Source organism: Ascaphus truei, chromosome 4 (assembly GCF_040206685.1).
Source record: "Ascaphus truei isolate aAscTru1 chromosome 4, aAscTru1.hap1, whole genome shotgun sequence".
Classification (NCBI taxonomy): domain Eukaryota; kingdom Metazoa; phylum Chordata; class Amphibia; order Anura; family Ascaphidae; genus Ascaphus; species Ascaphus truei.
This window is the reverse complement of record NC_134486.1, coordinates 325,232,735-325,250,908: the sequence shown is the minus strand read 5'-3', so window position 1 is coordinate 325,250,908 and position 18,174 is coordinate 325,232,735. Positions and strand designations below refer to the sequence as shown.

Below are 18,174 nucleotides of genomic sequence, written 5' to 3'. Positions count from 1 at the left end.
AAGTGCAAACTTTCTCAGGATGGGGTCACTAGAAGTCCCTATAAGTTGCACTCATAACATAACATAACATAACATAATATAATATAATATACATAAAGTACCAGTTTAATAACTAGTACCACTAGATTGAAAATATTACGGACCAAATGGGAAATTCCCACACAACCTAAACTATAGCACAACAGAAAAATATACAATTGTATTACACACTAAAATATGACGAAATGCATAAAATGACAACTAAATTACAGAAAACTAAAAAGATCCCCTAGTGGGCGAGACGGAAAATATATGGTGAATATAGGTGGTAGTTAGCTGTAGCTACACATTTCCCAAGGGGGTGGGGGGAAGTGTGTTACACCAGTAATGACAATCACATTTCTCTCTGGATTATTATCCCTCCCAAGTTAGTATTTCCCTGTATACCTTTCCTTTTTAGAAATAGTTCTGACCTTTTCAAGATATTTATTGTATCTGCAATCATAGTCTCCATGGGTAATAAACTCACATTTGAACTTTTGCCCTTACTGCACAGAACACTTTATTTTATACACACACATACATACTGTATAACTATATATTAAATACAGTATATACACTAGATACAACTATGGACTCCCTGTGCCTTACCTAATGCCAGTAATCACAATAAACATCTATACAGCAGGTTAACTATTATTTAAACTTTGTGTGTACTGTAGTTCACTGAAAAATAGAGATCTTTCAAGATCTCCACAAAACATTGAGCCTTTTCATAATAGTGTATCCTCCACTGGGACGGATCAAGATACTGTTCAGGATGTAAGGGTGACTAGTTCTGCCTCAGGCTCCAGGTAGTATTTAAGTAACCGTGACTTGATCACAATAGGGGTTTCCCCCAAATCTTTGTGTAGAATTGTTTACAAGGTGTGTTTCGTCAGTGTCAAATTCTGTAGGGTAGGGCTAACTAACCTGTGAAGATAAATAGGCTGCAATCCAGAGTATCTGATATCTTTGACTGGGTATTGAGACCATACAGTATCAAAGAATCTAAACGTCTTACTCTCTCAGAGGAAAACTAGGATGCACCTGCCATGGCCTCTGCTTCTGAGGCACACTGTTCTGATTCTTTTCTTCTTGCACATTTCTGTTGCTCGGTAAGTGTTTATCAATTTCCAAACCTCATTTGTATGATATTGTTTGAAACCACAGGAAGGTGAAGCCTTCTTACAAGTATTCAGCATTCTCATTTTATTTTATTTAAAGTAATTTCTTCTACTTCGTATAAAAGAAACTGGCAGTCATTCCATACACTGCCAAAAAAAAACCCTACCAAATACAAACAGATATCTCTTTACATGTTATAAAAAGGCTTGTTAGAAGCAACAGCAATAGAATATCACAAATTGCACTTTTAATATTAGTTATTTTTGTATAGCACTGCCATTATATATTATTTAACTTAATTTTGTCTGTTCAATTTTCTACACTCTACATGTAAGTAAGTACCTGAGGCACACAGAGAAAAAGCAACTTTCTCATATAGATAGAATTGATCTTGTACCCTTACTCCAAAGGCCAGTAATGTTCTCCAACTTTTGGGTTAGTTTAGGAAAATAACCTTTGGTTACTATTCTAGTAACAATATGAATTCCAGAAGCCTCAATCACATTTGGTTCTTTGTGTATTTTATAGATGTTTAGTTATCTGAACTGCCATACCTTTTTTAATACATAGTGTACAGTATTGCTTGCACTAGATTTTGCTTTCAATCAGTGTGTCTCATTTTGGTATGGATGCCTGTCCTTTTTATTTGACAAAGCCGTATAAATAAATAGAATAAATAGAATAAGCTTTGGAGTGTTAGTGAAAGTATAGTATTTCTGCTTTGAGGTAGTTCCTATTTTAACAAGTGAAAAAAATAACATGTTTTCACTTTTATTCGATTTGTGATCAGTTGATAAGAGATGCAATCTAATTTATAATCTACGATAAATTGTGCTCTAACAAGAATTTGCTCTCATATTTTTTTTAAATAGAATTGTTGTAAATTGTAATATTCTGCAAAAGATTTGGGCAAAAAATAAACACAGTATATTCTCTTAAACGTGATGTGATTACAGCCACAACATTTCTACTTTTAATTTACCATCCCTTCTTGCTATTAGGTTTTTTCTATAACCTCCAAAGAGAAGTTTCAAAGTTTAATAGAATAAGCCTGTGCATGCTAGCAGTGACAGGTTCCTTTGATCTTCTCAGGAAAAAGCCTACATGTATGATAAATGACATTAAATCCTGCCTCTGTTCACACACAGACAGAAAATATTCCTGTAGTGAAGGAATAACACACACACATTATGTTTGAGCTATGTAAATCACAATCTGTGAATACAGGTACAGTGATATCTAAGTAGTAGCAGAACTACAAGCTCAAGTGAAACAGAGATCCTCACGTGACAAAAAATTATGTGCATACTGTAGCACTTTATTCAGAATCTGTTTAGCTTAGAAAAGTCATTTTAAGAAAGTGGTTATTTTTATTTTTAAACTTTTTTCATAAGGGTGTATTGTTACATGTTTTATGCGATCATTGTGGTTTATGGAGATAAAGGTCCACACGTTTCTAAACATTTTTAAGACACCTTCTAGTGCTGGAAAAAACCTTGCACCTTGAAGTGCTGGTAGGTGCCTTGTAGCAGAAAACTAATTAGAGAATATGGTCCTAAATGTTAGCAACATGGTTGTTACAACTTACCACTGTTCATCCCTCTGTAAGAGTAATAAAAAGATGGTTACTGTTTATACAAGTTAATGTAATGATTAACTGGTGGTTTAAGTAGTTTTCGGTAAGCCCAATTTAATGGATGTCCATGGAATTGGGTGGGTCCAAAGATTCCTGTATGATACTGCATCCAGCAAAAGCATCCAACCACTATATGTACATGTTATATCCCCTTCTCATACTGTATATTTAAAAAGATCTTTGGACACAATTAAAGTTATCTTGAAATAGATTTTAAAAAAAGCTAACATTTGCAAAAAGACGTAATGGAGCTGGTATCTACCCATTTTAGTTTAATTATGCTGAGCACTTCTGTGCTTTTGGTGACAAGAATTTTATTTTGTAATGTAATTTGACAACTTGATTTTTATCGAATTAAGAATATTCAACAATTAAAACATTGTAAAATGTGACAATGGTTTAGCTTGTGTAAAAAAAAGGGCGCTCAATATCTCTAAACCATAATGTTGTTTCTTACACTAATGACTTTAAGTAGTATATATTTCTAAACTCCCTCCTTAGAATAGTTTAGCCATTTCCTGAATGCCGTTTAGTTTTATTATTAGTGACATGTACTGTAGACAAATGTTTAGCTAGGCATAATTAGGAATTTGCTAAGTAAACGCCTTTAGGAAAGTTAATTTTTTAAATTGCCTCCTCTGTAGCATTAAATACTGTAGGTCTTTTAGAATAAAGCAGCAGTTAATCTAATAGAAATATCCAAGCCAAGTAATTGCCTACAGTATGTAAAGTTTGATAGGATACCCTAGAGCCCAGAGTGAATAAGTAGTACAATTGTAATGCATCTGTAGACAACTGTGGTATTGTTTTCTAGGCCCCCGTCCTAGATAGACGTAGGCTGTTTCTTAAAAGGTTTTAGATTTTTTATTTCTGTATTGTATGTTGCAACTGTTAAGTATGAAATATTTTGGGATGGGTTAAATGTGGAAGCATTTAGTGAAGAATAAAGAAGTGTTATGCTAATAGAGGTATTCAAGTCATTGCCCATGACATAGACCAAGGCCCTGTATGTACTGTACACAAATCTAGTTGTTTGTAAAGTAGAGACACTTTCGTAATAAATCAATGGACTCAGCCATACAACTAAAAGAGGAAAGCAAGGTTTGCTGTTATCTTGTGTATTAATTAAACTCAATAATTTAATACGTAGTAACCGTTAAGCACTACAGACCTTATTAACTAAGCAATGCTAAACCATAAGAAACCTATGTCAGAAAACACCTTGCAGCCTATGTAATCTATATATTTTTTAAAGTTGTGCCCCCTAATATCTGCTTTGGAAATACCTACAAAAGGTCTATAGTGAGATAAAAGTAAACATCATAAAAGCTGTTATACCATGTTAGTGAGGTAGCTTTTGATACCTTTTAGCAGACGGACATTAGATGAAATAATAGTATACCGAGCTTTAAAAACTTCATAGGTTTCTTCTTCAATTGAACTTCATAGATGAAATACAGGTAAGTGTACCTATGAGGTTTAAAAAAAAAAAAGAAAAAAAGCTACCTACACTATTATTTCATATACTATATGAAGAATTCTAATTTCCATCTGCTAAAAAGTGTTACAACTAATGTATTGTCTTGTTTATGTCAAATTTGCCAATTTGTTTTCCATATGTTTGACTTAAAACAGATCTGGAAATATGATTAGTTGCCACCATTCTTGGAAATAACTAGTCAATGCCCGACTGACCATATTTTGAGTCAATTAGTAACCAATAAGTTACCAAGTTAGTGTCCTCATCCAGGTTTAAGTTGGCAGTCCGTGTCTGCAAACGGCTTATTTAATAAAACACTGTATTACAACGCTTTGGTATTTGTGTCCAACCTACAGCTACAGTTTCTAGAAAGAAGTCAAGGAGCTCATGTTATTTACCATACTTATTATGTTCTAGATTTTTCTTTCTTTAAAGCACCAAAAACACTAGGAGAATAAAATTAAATGTATGCTTATCTCACTCTTGTAGTATGTTTTCCATCACGTACAATATGTTCATAATTACTTTACTGTCTGGTATTTCTAGTTCTGTCAATATCCTAAAACCAGTTTTTTAACTTCTGAAATCATATATAATCCGTCAATCATATTTAAGATTAAACACCCAATATTCTCCTTTGTTCTTTTCAGTAGTGACTCATATGTGTCTGGGTAGAATATCTGTCCATTCCCTTATAAAACATTCAGAACCCCAATAAGCTCATATTGAACCCCCAAAATAACCACAATATATATATATATATATATATATATATATATATATATATATATACTGTATATATATATATATATATATATATATATATATATATATATATATATATATATATGCGTATAGGTGTCAAAGAGGAGTGCTACTGAACATGGCAATATATATTTAAAACCTGAGACAGAACATGAAACACAGACAGAGCTCAGTGCTACATCCATTAACACAGATACATGGTACATTCCCTTATAAAAACATAGATTTGCATATGTTTAGAGAAAACTGCTTTGCTAGACAATGCATTACTTAACATACCAGCAATTCATGTTTATAGGCATATTTATTTACTTATTTTACATTGTCAAGTTCTTTTTCAATCCAGTAGTGACATTTTTCAGAAAAATTTTAAATATACATTTGCCCTGTAGCTATTTGTGTATACCTTCTTTTTCCTTCAGAAAAAAGGAATAAGGTGAGGTTGAATAAAGCTCTGCTGTTTGGCAGGTACACATGGAAGACACAATGTTAACAATACCAAATGCATAAAATGAACATACGTTTTCCTTTTTACAGCCCGTCATATTACATCACAACACCCAATTATATAATCCCAGGTGTTAATACGACTCTTGCTGTTCACTGGTTTGGTGATAATCACTCTGAAATTATAGTGACTGCAGAAATTTACGAGCAACGCAAACTTTTAGTACATGCGAGCAATGTCTTCCGTAATGGTGAGTATATTTGTGTAATAATTTAGATTTCTTGCAGCTTGTATGATATATATATATACTGTAAATATTACTGTAAATATTACTGTATATTCATTTGCACATGAGCACACAGGTTGCAGACCTGTCTAAGACATGCAAATGAATATACAGTAATATTTACAGTTGCTATATGCTTTATTGTGTTGGTTTTTTGTCACTTTTTTTACCCACCATAACCTTAATAAGTGTGGTGATTACCTACTCTTAATCCCAAACCAGCAAATGCCAGCAACCAACCTCACACTGATGATACCCATCAAGGTTGAAACATGTCTGTGAGTGGGTTTACTGGCTTTGCATCTCCCAAGCCTTTGCTGTGAGCTTGAGATAAAAGGTGCCACTTTGTGCTCATTTGCATGTCATTTCCCAGAATCCCTTGCTGCAGTGGAAGTGCTGTGTGCTGGGCGATAATGGTGAAAGACAGGGTTGCAGACCTGTCTAAGACATGCAAATGAATATACAGTAATATTTACAGTTGGTATATGCTTTACTATGGAGGGTTTATGTCACTTTTTTCACCCACCATAACCTTAATAAATATATATTAAAAAAAAAAAAAAAATATATATATATATATATATATATATATATACCAAAAAAACAGAAAACAATGAAGTAGCGCCTCTAATATATCCTGAACAAAAGCTATTATATTGAAAAACTAATTAACCCTACCATGAATGAGTCTAGTGGGGCGGTGTGATCATGGCTAATACACAATGATAAGAACCTGTAATCTCAAAAGGCATTCAGGTGAAGTGTAAATTAATTAATTAAACACAGTACTATTTAATAAAGATGAAAAAAATAAAAAATATAAAATATGTGAAAATACACTAAATAAAAAATCTTTAAAAAATGAATAAATGAAAAAAGAGTCCTGCTCCAATGTCAATTGCATCCAGGTAATTGCAGCCCGTTTCAAAGGGATCACCAATCCCTGACCAAATCTGTGAAAAAGAAGAAAAAAAAAACCAGGCGCACACCTAGTGCATTAACGTAATAACATATAGTTTATGGAACATAAAGTCAGGGGGCATGGTCTGACTGAGGCCGTCATTTGCCCATGAACTCTGGTACTACTGGATGTGAGATGCTGGTTCCTGTGTCTCCAGCGATTTTGCTACCGGCATACAGACACTCTAGCTGCTGCTTCCCGGAGGGACTCCTTATACTGAACACCAAATAGGAGGGACTCTATTTCCGGCTATCCGGTCACACGAATGAGGGTCAAGGGAGAACGCTGCTGCCTCGAGCCGGACAGAGAGGACCGCGTTGCTGTCACATGAGAGCCAATCTCATACATGCTTTTTATTACAGTACTCTTGTGAGTGGGCATTTGCTTGATTTTATGTTCCATAAACTATATGTTATTACGTTAATGCACTAGGTGTGCGCCTGTTTTTTCTTCTTCTTTTTCATATATATATATATATATGTGTGTGGAAATATAAATATATATTTATATATTAAACAAAAAGGGACAGCGCAGGCTCCATAGTGTAAATAGTTAAGATTTACTAATCACAAGCTAAAATCAGTTCACTCACAGCAATGAGGTACAGTAGGACATGTGCATCGAACAAGAACACCCATCATCCGTGGTTTCTCTGTCGGTAAGGAGCTGTAGTCTCGTAGCTTCTTCTTTGTAGCCATTTGCAATCACTTCATTCCACTCACTTTGGGTGGGGTCAAAATCTTTTAATTAACTAATAGATCAATTTGGACTATACAAGGTGTGGGTATGTATCCTTACCCTCTGATGAAGTCGCCGTTACATTTGCGACAAAACGCGTAAGGGCGCTATTGGCAACACCAAGCATCCAGCACACTGAGCTTTTGTCAAATTGGAGAGGAACTGCTGTGCTACGGAACCAAGGAATTGTGTGCTGTTCAGCCGGGGGGGCTTTGAGTGGACGCACATCACGGAGGTACCCGGCTGTAGGAAGAGACTTAGACGCATGCAGCTACGAGACTACAGCTCCTGACCGACAGAGGAACTACAAATGACGGATGTTCTTGTTCGATGCGCATGTCCTACCTCATTGCTGTCAGTGTACTGATTTTAGCTTGTGATTAATAAAACCTTAACTATTTACACTATTGAACCCATGGCATATATATTTAGTAGCATTAATATTTGGTGATGCATACCTTTTTGTAAAGTTATACCAGTATAAACATTAAGGGTCTGAGTTGCTGATTCATTGCCTGCCAGTATGAGTTAGCCACTCATTCTGGCATTAACTCCCATTCAAATCAATTGGATCTGATGCCAGTTCGCGCGATCTTACCCATACTGGTGCTTGATGAATGTGCCTCCAAATGTTTTTCAATGTTACGTTGCTTCAGATGGTTTAGATGATAATGTGAAACTTGCTTTCTACAGTGTATGTCACTGCCATTACCATAGAGTAATCATCTTGAACTAAGATATGAAGAGGTATGAACAGGGCAGCTTTTTATGCATCATCATACAAAAAAAAACACAAACAGACTTTACTGCCAAATGCACATGTGGTTTAGAAATATTTGTAACTTTTGTTCAAGGCCATTGAATGCTACAGTACATGTCTTTACAAAACAAAACACAAAACAGCGCACAACGCTCATGGTGAAGTAAGAATGAACAATTTATATTAAAAAGTAATTCAAGGTTCTGCGTACATCAGATAAAGGTAAACCTGGCATGTAACTTTAACTATGACAGTTGTTACCACTCAGGTATCAGAACACAGGAGAAGGCTGCAGCGGATCACCCAATGTCAGGAATCTGCAGTCATATCAGCCTGTGCTTTCATCTGCTTGGCTCTTTTAGAAGCGGAGGGTTCCCTTTAGGCTTACATGTAATCCAGGTAGATAAGTCCCAAGCTCCGTTTAGGAGTAGCTGGTAGAGGGACAGTCTCACCGATCAGGGTCAGCTCAACCAGCAATGTGATAGAATACTAAGGGTACTAGTAGATCAATAAAAGTATCATTCCAACCAGTTTCGATGCAACTATAAAGACCACTTCATCAGGGAAACCGCTTCTAAAAGAGCCCAGCAGATGAAAGCACAGCCTGATATGACTGCAGATTCCTGACATTGGGTGATCTGCTGCAGCCTTCTCCTGTGTCCTGATACCTGAGTGGTAACAACTGTCATAGTTACAGTTACATGCCTGTTTTACCTTTATCTGATGTACGCAGAACCTTGAATTACGTTTTAATATAAATTGTTCATTCTTATTTCACCATGAGCGTTGTGCGCTGTTTTGTGTTTTGTTTTGTCTAGATTCGGGGTCTTGGACCACCCTATCACAGCAGCAGACACTCCTTATTGGTAACCTAGTTACTTATACTTACTTGGGTATAAAGTGGTTAATGCACTTTATTTCAATTCACTCTGTTTATTCATTATAGTTGCGCACTTGTACTGTGTTTATCTTTAGTACATGTCTTTGCCTGTTTTTTAAAAGAACTTTAAAGATTTTTTTAGATTATCTGGGAAATTGGAAGTAAGGAGTTGGTGTTATATTTAACCCGAATGACTATAACTCCAATCCTTAGTGGACTGTACACTTTGACACATAAAAATTAGACATTTATCTTGCAATGATTTATGATCTGGTTGCATCTTACCAGCAGAGATGTATATTTGTGAATTTGAAGTTTTATGGATATTGTACCCGTCTAAGGCCATAATCACTAAGCGGTGCGATTCCATAAAGGCAATGTACAGCACCGGAAGGCACATTGTTATGGTACAGTCACGTGAATAGCTGGAACAGCATCACTTAATGTTTATGGACCAAAATGTACCCATGAGTTGGACTGAACATTAATTTTATTTTATGTACAATATTTCTGAAACACCTGCTTGGAGCCATATTTGCCATCCACACAAATAATAACTGAGTATTTCTGGGAAGACAACGCAATATTATTTCATTTAACATGTCTTTACTAACCTTCTAATCCAGTATTATCTTACACTGTACCTACTGTAGATAATACCTTAACATATTCACTAATGTTTTAATATCAAACATCTATGACAAATGAATGCCTCTGTTGTAATGAACTGTTTGTTTGTTTGTTTGTTTCAGACTCTATTGGAATGCTCACTCTTCCAGCCGTAAGTACAATAGTAAGGTAGCTTCATACAGACTCCCAATTTTTCTGAGGTTGTGATTATTGGTAACACTGATCATCATTAGATGGGGAGCTTGTGACCTCTTCAAATCAATGGGAGTTGAAGTCATAACGGTTGCGATAACTCTTACCCATATTTGATGCATGCGTCCCATAGTCCCTCATGAATCCTCTAAAACTTAAATTGTACAATCTAAATCTGTTAATCAGAGGTCATGTGCAATGTGTACCCTAATGGTTTATGGTTTCTGATGTTAAGCAATTAGATAAGAAATATCTAACTTCCTGATAGTTTCATCTAAATATTGTTTTACTATATTCAATACTATACTGCTCCAGTGTGTGGTCTTTTAAAACCTACATGGGTTTTCTTCACTAATCTTCTCTACCTGTTTTGATTACAGCTTCCAATGAACTCTTCGTCAAGTTTGGAATTGGTTGTGAATGGATCAGCTCAAGATGAATTACTTTTCTCCCAACAAATGTTCCTGGGAATGCAAACAAAGAATGTATCTGTGTTCATACAAACAGATAAAGCTGTCTACAAACCTGGACAAACAGTTAAAATCAGAGTCATCTGTGTAAATCGTGATCTGAAACCACATAAAGGACTCATAAACCTTTACATACGAGTATGTGCTAGTAATTTCTCAGAACCATATTCAAATACTAGAAAGTATATTTTCACCTATGTTGTCAGTGCATTGTTCTCCAGCACATGGGAACATACAATGGGCACAAAATTGTGGGGGTATGTTATCGGGTGCTGCAATATTTTAAAATATAATTTCATCCAAATAAAGTGGCCAAACAGATGTCATAAAAGTTCCTTAATATTAACTTTACATATTTGTTTCAAGTCACAATATTTTTATTTCAAAACATTTAATCTGTAAACACTAAGCATAGTTCATATTTCATACTGCATTTATCATTATAGCGCTATCAAATAGGTATCAGCCATCTTTAAAGCTACCGTGCTCTCCATTACAATGAATGTGCTGCAATACAAAGTAATAATTATGACTGTAGAAAAGCAAATTCTTCTAACATTTAATGAACGAAGAGCCATACAATAATACTGCTACTTTCCAGAAAGGATAGTTACCAACTTACTGTTTAACCTCGGGTGGCATTTAACACTATAAAACCACAATAGAGATTCCCACAGTATGTGGAAGGACCCTAATATTGTTCATTTCTTTAGGTCTGAGGACAGCATTCCCCTCAAGCAGCAAATGGTTCAAATACATTGAAAAGGATTAAAAACAACAAACAATGATATGAAGCATTGATAGTACCGTCTGAAAATAAGTTTCATACATCTAAAAAAAAAAATTTTATCTGGCATTTTTTAGCACCTGATTATAATGGCAAATTTACTTTCATTTTTGTTGAGCATTTTATTAATAGTCATTTTATTCTACCTATAGGATCCTCAAAATAATATAATCCAGCAGTGGTTGAGACTGCAAACTGACTTGGGTGTTGTTTCTACTGAGTTGTTGCTGTCTGACATCTCCATGTATGGATTCTGGACTATACAGGCTGATACAGATGTAAGTAGAATATCCTAGTGTCTTCATGGTAAACTAGCAATAATTTTATTGGACATGAAATAATATAATACACAGTATCCTTAAATGAAGTTGAAGATTTATAGAAAGGAATGGTCTAGTTATGTTTTGAAACCCAGGATCAGCTCTTCCGCCCTTAGAATAGTTGCTATACCGTATCTTCCTGTCCCCACCTTCTCTGTTCAATATAGCGAGAAGCAAATAACACACATTTACTGATGTAGTGATTTTCATTTACTTGAAGGGAGTAAGTATATTGATAAATGTGCATCAATTACTTCTCACCACAGGGAATGGGGGCCTGTGACTCAGGCAATGCTAAATAGTAAGCTTAGCAGATGTTGGTACCTAAGCAATACATGTATTGTGCTGCATACAGTGCAGTGCCATTTAAGACACAGTATCAATATTATATGCAATAAGATACCGTAAATATTATTTAGGAAGATTTTTGTAACATTTAAATTATTTTTGTTCTCTGATGCATTTAAACACCATATTTGTAAACACCTCAGAAATGCTCTGATAAATTGATGGATTTTTTTAAAAATGAAAACAAGAATATCCAATTTTTGGATTACAATTCGGTTTTGTATCAATATTTCTTGACTGCCAAAAATGGGGCAAAAAAAGAACCGTATGTATTAACAAAATACATTTCACAGAATGCTGTTCTTTTTTCTATGATAAATCTAGTTTTCTTCATTGAACCATTCAAAAGATGAAATGTGTATTATTTTAGTTGTTTTAATGTTCCCCTCTTGGTTCCTGAGTATACATTATTTCATATAACTATTTTTGTTTTCAGAATTCTCCAGGCATCACATCATTCTCTGTCAATGAATATGGTATGTAACCTTAGTATATTGGTATTTTTTCTTTACCTAGAAGGTAGAAGAAAGTCCCGTCATAAAAACTTGAACAATGTTGAATAACTAGTACTGATGTATGGCAAAGATCAAATGATCAATATAAACACCACCCAAATTATTTTGCTTATTTCACTGAAATATTTGACTGCAGCACTAGTTCCGCAAAACCAAACGTGAATTGTAGTTATGTTACTGTGTGCGACCTCATGTATGTTTTCTGGTGGATTTGCGGCTTTAAAAAATAAAATAACCAACTGAAAATGTTCTGTAGTACTGCTCTTTATACACATTTGAAAGTGTTAAAAAGCACAGACTGCAGAGACCAATGTTTATAATTATTACAGGGTTGCAATTGGCCAGGAGTGCTGAAGCCATGATGCAAGATATCGCACCCGATCTGGTGGTAATTGTCATTCAAGTCAATGACAATTAGCAAGATCGGGCATGATGTCTAGTATTGCGGCTTCATAACTTCGGTAATTGAGATGCATACAGTAGTTATGTTCTGAAAAACATTTTTTTTGTAGTCAGAGTCGAACTATTACAGCACTATTGGCTAATATATTACTCACTGCAGCACTGAGTATTTTACTCCTGATTTACAGTACCTAGTCAGTCTGGGAGAAGGACGACTGACTACCTTTCAGATCATTATCTTACTCTCTCTCTCCTTCTCCCTCCACTTTTAAAGTTGTATTATTTTATTTGATTTAATTAAATGTTATGATTTATTCACATTCATTCCACTTGCACTAGTAATTGTTTACAGCTATTTGGTGGGCATACTATAAGAGATATCTTTGGGTTTCTTCCCATTTTGTTGTATTGTTTTGTATCTATATCTCAATAGTGTAGCACCTTACCAATCATTTAATATTATACCTTAGTCCTGAGCAGTCTCTTCTCTCTAGTGGTCTATTATGTTCAGAATACAGTATATTTATATTGTAGTAGTTAGCGGTGGATTTATGACATGCAACGTGAAAATAATTAAGAATGTGTGCTATTCCAATCCCAGTTTACAAATGCAGATGCCTCATTTTACTATAGTTAGCATCTTTACTTCTACTTCTGTACTTTTACAATGTTGTATTCCTTTTCAGTTTTACCCAAATTTGAGGTCACAGTGAAGGCTCCATCTGTCTACATTGAACCAAAGCATTTAAATCTCACTGGTACAGTCACAGCAAAGTAAGTGATATATTAATACAAATACAATGAGGCGCTTGTAGCACACATAGACGAGTAAGACCAGGATTCACTAGGACATGAAGTGAGTTATTACACACCGATTCAGTGTTTAATGCCATTGAATTGAATGCAGATAAAACTAGAACAGGATGCGATACCCCGCATCGGGACTTATTGAATCCTGGCCTGTGTGGTAAGGTGTTTTTTTTGTTGCTTGGCCTCTTTAATCAGATTGCAAATGTTGTTTAAGGGTAGCTCTAAAATATCTCTAATCCCAATTTTTACTAACACCAAATCTTACAGCGATATTGACTTTCTATTGCTTCATCTGACACCCAGGTATAATAATAATAATAATAATAATAATAATAATAATAATAATAATAATAATAATATAATAAAACATTATTATTAATAATAATAAATATATATTCAAACAAAAAGAAAAAAGCATCCCCAAAAGAGCACTCTGGTATATAAAAATAAGAATAATTATAATCACAATCACTATATACACAGATAAAACAGTCTCTCTGGTCCTACCTATATGTAAACGAATGGGCAACCTCTGTTACAACCTCTGTAAACCTAGGTATATAATAAGTGTGCCACATGAAAGCTAAAGAGGTGAAATTAGCTAGCATGAAGGTAATGAAGGTAAAGGGAGGAGAGAGGCAGCTATAGCCTCAAACCACCCGGACTGGCCGTCACAAACTAGATCATGCATGGAACAAAAAATCTCATAAAACAGCACAAAATACAATCTGCACAAAATAGGAGATATATATAGATATATAGAGAAGCACAAGATACAAATCCCACTTAGCTCGGACTGCATTAAGACAATTTATTATGAGTAAAAGGACATAAAATATAAAATATGTTGCGTATAAATAGAACTAAAGCTTATCTGCTTAAAACTGCAATCCTCTGTGGGTCTGTAGATGATAGCATGTTTCCTATCTCAAGTGCATTGGAGAAGTGCTGGCACAACTGCTTCCTGGAACACTACAGATCCTCGAATAGGACAAACTTACAGTAGATCCAAATAGTTTCCCAACTTGTGGTCACTTTGTCAGATAATAGTGTGTGTATGTATACATACTCAAGAGACAAAAGGCCACAATGCTACATTCACATCGATTTTTTTTGTATTTTATCCTAGGTATACATATGGGAAACCAGTGAAAGGGAATGTAACAATATCTCTGAGGCCATTATATGGTTATGAATATGTTATTAATAAAACATATGCGGTAAGTCTTTTTCTTGTCTTCCACAAATCTTTCTAATTCCCATGGTCGATAGATATAGATATATATATATATATATATATATATATACCATAATACTGAGTTAAGTTATGGTGAGTAAAAAAAGTGACAAAAACCCTCCACAGGAAAGCAAATATGCAAATACAACTGTATGCTCATCTGCATGTCTTAGGCAGGTCTGCCACCCCGCCTTTCCCCATTATCACCCAACATACAGCACTTCCACTGCAGCAAGGGATTCTGGGAAATGACATGCAAATGAGCACACAGTGTCACTTTTTGCCTCAAAAACCATTTTTAACATGGTTCACTATAGGCTTAAGCTTGCTGCATGGTCACAGCTTTGAGCACAGCCAGGGTTAAGGTGCATACCCAGAAAACCACCCACAGACAGCTTTTTTTGTTTTGAAAATTCTTTTATTATGCAGCGAATCTTTACAACAAGATTATAACAGTACATAAATCATTTTCCAAACGAAAAAAAAAAAACGCGACGTTAACAACGGCGCAGTGCATATCTCACACAACTCAATTACATTTTTATTAATGGTTTCCCCAAAAGTAAAAAAACTGTGACGAACACGGCGGTGCAGTGCATTTATACGTATGCACTGCACCACAGACAAGACATATCATACACACATTATCTCTAACTTTATTGCACAGAAAAACTTTTGGGGCGGGGGAGTAAGGGGGCGGGGGGGGTGGGGAGGGCGGTGTTTAGTCCTCCTCCTCAGGGCCGTCAAAGATGGAATAGTCCTTGAGCAGGCTGTGGAGCAGCCTGCGACAGTCCTGTACCGACATCCTCTTCTCCCCCTTGATCAAACGTTCCCTGGCGAATAGTAAAACGTCCTTGAAACAGCACATTAGACGCCAACCGGCTTCGATTGCGTCCTCTGTGTGTGTTCCTGTGAAAAGTCCGTGGAACACCGAGTAGTACGTGACGCACTTCCTCGGTATATAATCATTTAAGTCAGTGTCCAGCGCGCGCAGCAAGGCCTGCGCAAAGGGGCAGTTCCAGAAGAGGTCCCCCGTGTATGGCCTGCCAAGCAATGTCTTTGTGTTTGTTCATTAGTCTTTTCGATGCCACATTCCTCCACACCGTTCCAAAGGTGTTGGGGTGGAGACCTGGGACCGATTCCATGATGTCTTTAGCCCTGATCATTTTGTAGATGACCTTGGGCTTCCACAGGTCTGGTTTTACTCCCTCCAGATTGTTCTGCCTCACAAACTTCTTCACGTCCTTGTAGACCCAGGGCGTGCGCCAGCTGTAAGGGATGGAGCTGTCCCACTTGTCCCACCCCAGTGCTCTCCAGAGCGGCAGGAGTAGGAGGCGGGACATGGAGTAGCCAGAGGAGTCTTTGTCGCAGTCTCTCAGGGTGATCCGCACGCAGTTGCTTACAAAGAAGGCGCGCAGCATAGTGGGGATGTCGGGGATTCCTCTACCCCCCTTGTGCGGCTCTTTGTACATCACCTCGCGCTTTCCCCTCTCAAACTTGGCCCCCAAGACAAAGCGGAACACTGCCATGGAGATCTCCTGGCAGGTTCTGGTCGAAGGCGGGTATGCCTGGGCCACATACTGCAGGACAGGGAGGATCTCGTTCAGCAGTACCAGCTTTTTCCCCTCAATGGTGAGGGGTCTGAGGTGCCACAATCCGATCTTCTGCTTCACCTTGTTCAGCCTCTCGTTCCAGCTCTTCAGGGCAGCGGCCTCGCTCCCCACACCAAACCAGACTCCAAGGATTTGAATGAGGTCTGCTCTGATGGGGAAGGGGAGGGGGTCGGCAGTCAGGTTCCAAAGCCCAAATAGCTTGGTCTCTGACTTCCCGCAGTTGACTTTTGCTCCTGAAGCTTTCCCGAAATCCTCGCACGTCTGGACCAGCGTCCTCACCGACCGGCTATCTGCGCAGAAGATGGTGACGTCATCCATGTAGAGCGAGCACTTCACTTCGCGTCTCTGGGGTCCTGGCACGACGATCCCTCTGATCTCTGCGTCTCGTCTGATGCACTGGGCGAAGAGCTCTATACAACAGACAAAAAGGAGAGGTGAAAGAGGGCAGCCCTGCCTAACCCCTGAGAGGACAGGGAAGGGGTTAGTCTTCCATCTGTTCACGATCGCCACACTGCAAATGTCAAGGTACATCAGGTTAACATAAGAACAGAACATCTCCCCCATCCCATACTCACGCAGCACCCTGCCCATGAAATCATGGGAGACACGGTCAAAGGCCTTCTCCTGATCAAGGGTGACCAGGGCCGCGTGTACACGGCGGTCTTTGATGTAGTGGACTGCGTCTCTGATTAGGGCGAGGCTGTCTGCGATCCTGCGTCCGGGGATGCCGCACGTCTGGTCTGGGTGGATGATCTGGCTGATGACCTTCTTCAGTCTGTTCGCTAGGACTTTTGCTAGGATCTTGTAGTCCGCGTTCAGGAGGGAGATGGGACGCCAGTTCTTGAGGTCGCACCTCTCCCCCTTCCGTTTGTACAAGAGCGTCAGCATTCCTTCCCTCAGCGTTGGGGGCATCCTACCTTCTGCTTCCATTTCCCTGTAAAGCTCGAGCAGGTCCGGGCCGATCAGGTCCCACAGCTTTGTGTATAACTCAGCTGGGATACCATCTCCGCCCGGTGTCCTACCCTTCTTAAAGGATTTGGTTGCAGCGTGGAGCTCCTCCAGCGTTAGGGGGCGTTCATGGCTGCTTTTCTTGCCGGGTCGATGGTGTTTGTAATCCCTGACAGGAATTTGTCAGCCTGGTCTCGGTCTGATGCTTTTGGGGAGTAGAGGTCTTCATAGAAATCTTTCACGACTCCCATGACTTCCTCCTTCCCCTGCTGCACGTTGCCATCTTTGTCTCGCAGCTCCCTCAGGGGCATGTGGGCAGAGTGGAGTTTCTTGAAGAAGAAGGCATTGCATTTCTCCCCCCTCTCAAGGTTCTCCACCTTGGAACGGAAGATGATTCGTCTGGATTCCTCCTCAAAGTGCTTTTGCAGGCTCTCCTTGGTTTCCTCCAGGTCGTCATCCACGTTCCATCCGCAGCGTTTGAGGTCATGCAGGGACTGCAGCTTGCGCTGCAGGCCCTCGAACTCCCCCTTCCTCTCACACGCCAGGCGTCTGCCCTTTGCCTGCAGGAAGCAACGGATCCTTATCTTCGTGAATTCCCACCACTCTGTAGTGCTGGGGAAACAGGCCTTTTATTCTTTCCATGCTGTGTATGCTGTTCTCAGCTCCTCCATGATCTCCTTCCTTTCCAGCAGTGCGCAGTTCAGCTTCCAGGATCCTGGCCCTGGGGGGAAACCTCCTCCCAGGCGCCCCTGGAGATGAATGGCTCTGTGGTCAGAGAAATGTACTGCGACCATGGAGTGCT

General features: G+C 37.9%; 1 protein-coding gene across 1 annotated transcript in view; it reads left to right on the top strand.

Moving 5' to 3' along the window:
• The first annotated feature begins 927 nt into the window (after window positions 1-927).
• Window positions 928-18,174, top strand: part of LOC142493649 (CD109 antigen-like) — a 98,233-nt gene continuing 80,986 nt past the window's right edge. Inside the window, exons 1-8 of the mRNA XM_075598013.1 lie at window positions 928-1,136; window positions 5,565-5,725; window positions 9,853-9,881; window positions 10,303-10,530; window positions 11,332-11,457; window positions 12,284-12,323; window positions 13,451-13,538; window positions 14,704-14,794. Coding sequence (XP_075454128.1) covers window positions 1,063-1,136; window positions 5,565-5,725; window positions 9,853-9,881; window positions 10,303-10,530; window positions 11,332-11,457; window positions 12,284-12,323; window positions 13,451-13,538; window positions 14,704-14,794 — 837 coding nt within the window. The 5' untranslated portion in view covers window positions 928-1,062. The remainder of the gene's footprint in view (window positions 1,137-5,564; window positions 5,726-9,852; window positions 9,882-10,302; window positions 10,531-11,331; window positions 11,458-12,283; window positions 12,324-13,450; window positions 13,539-14,703; window positions 14,795-18,174) is intronic.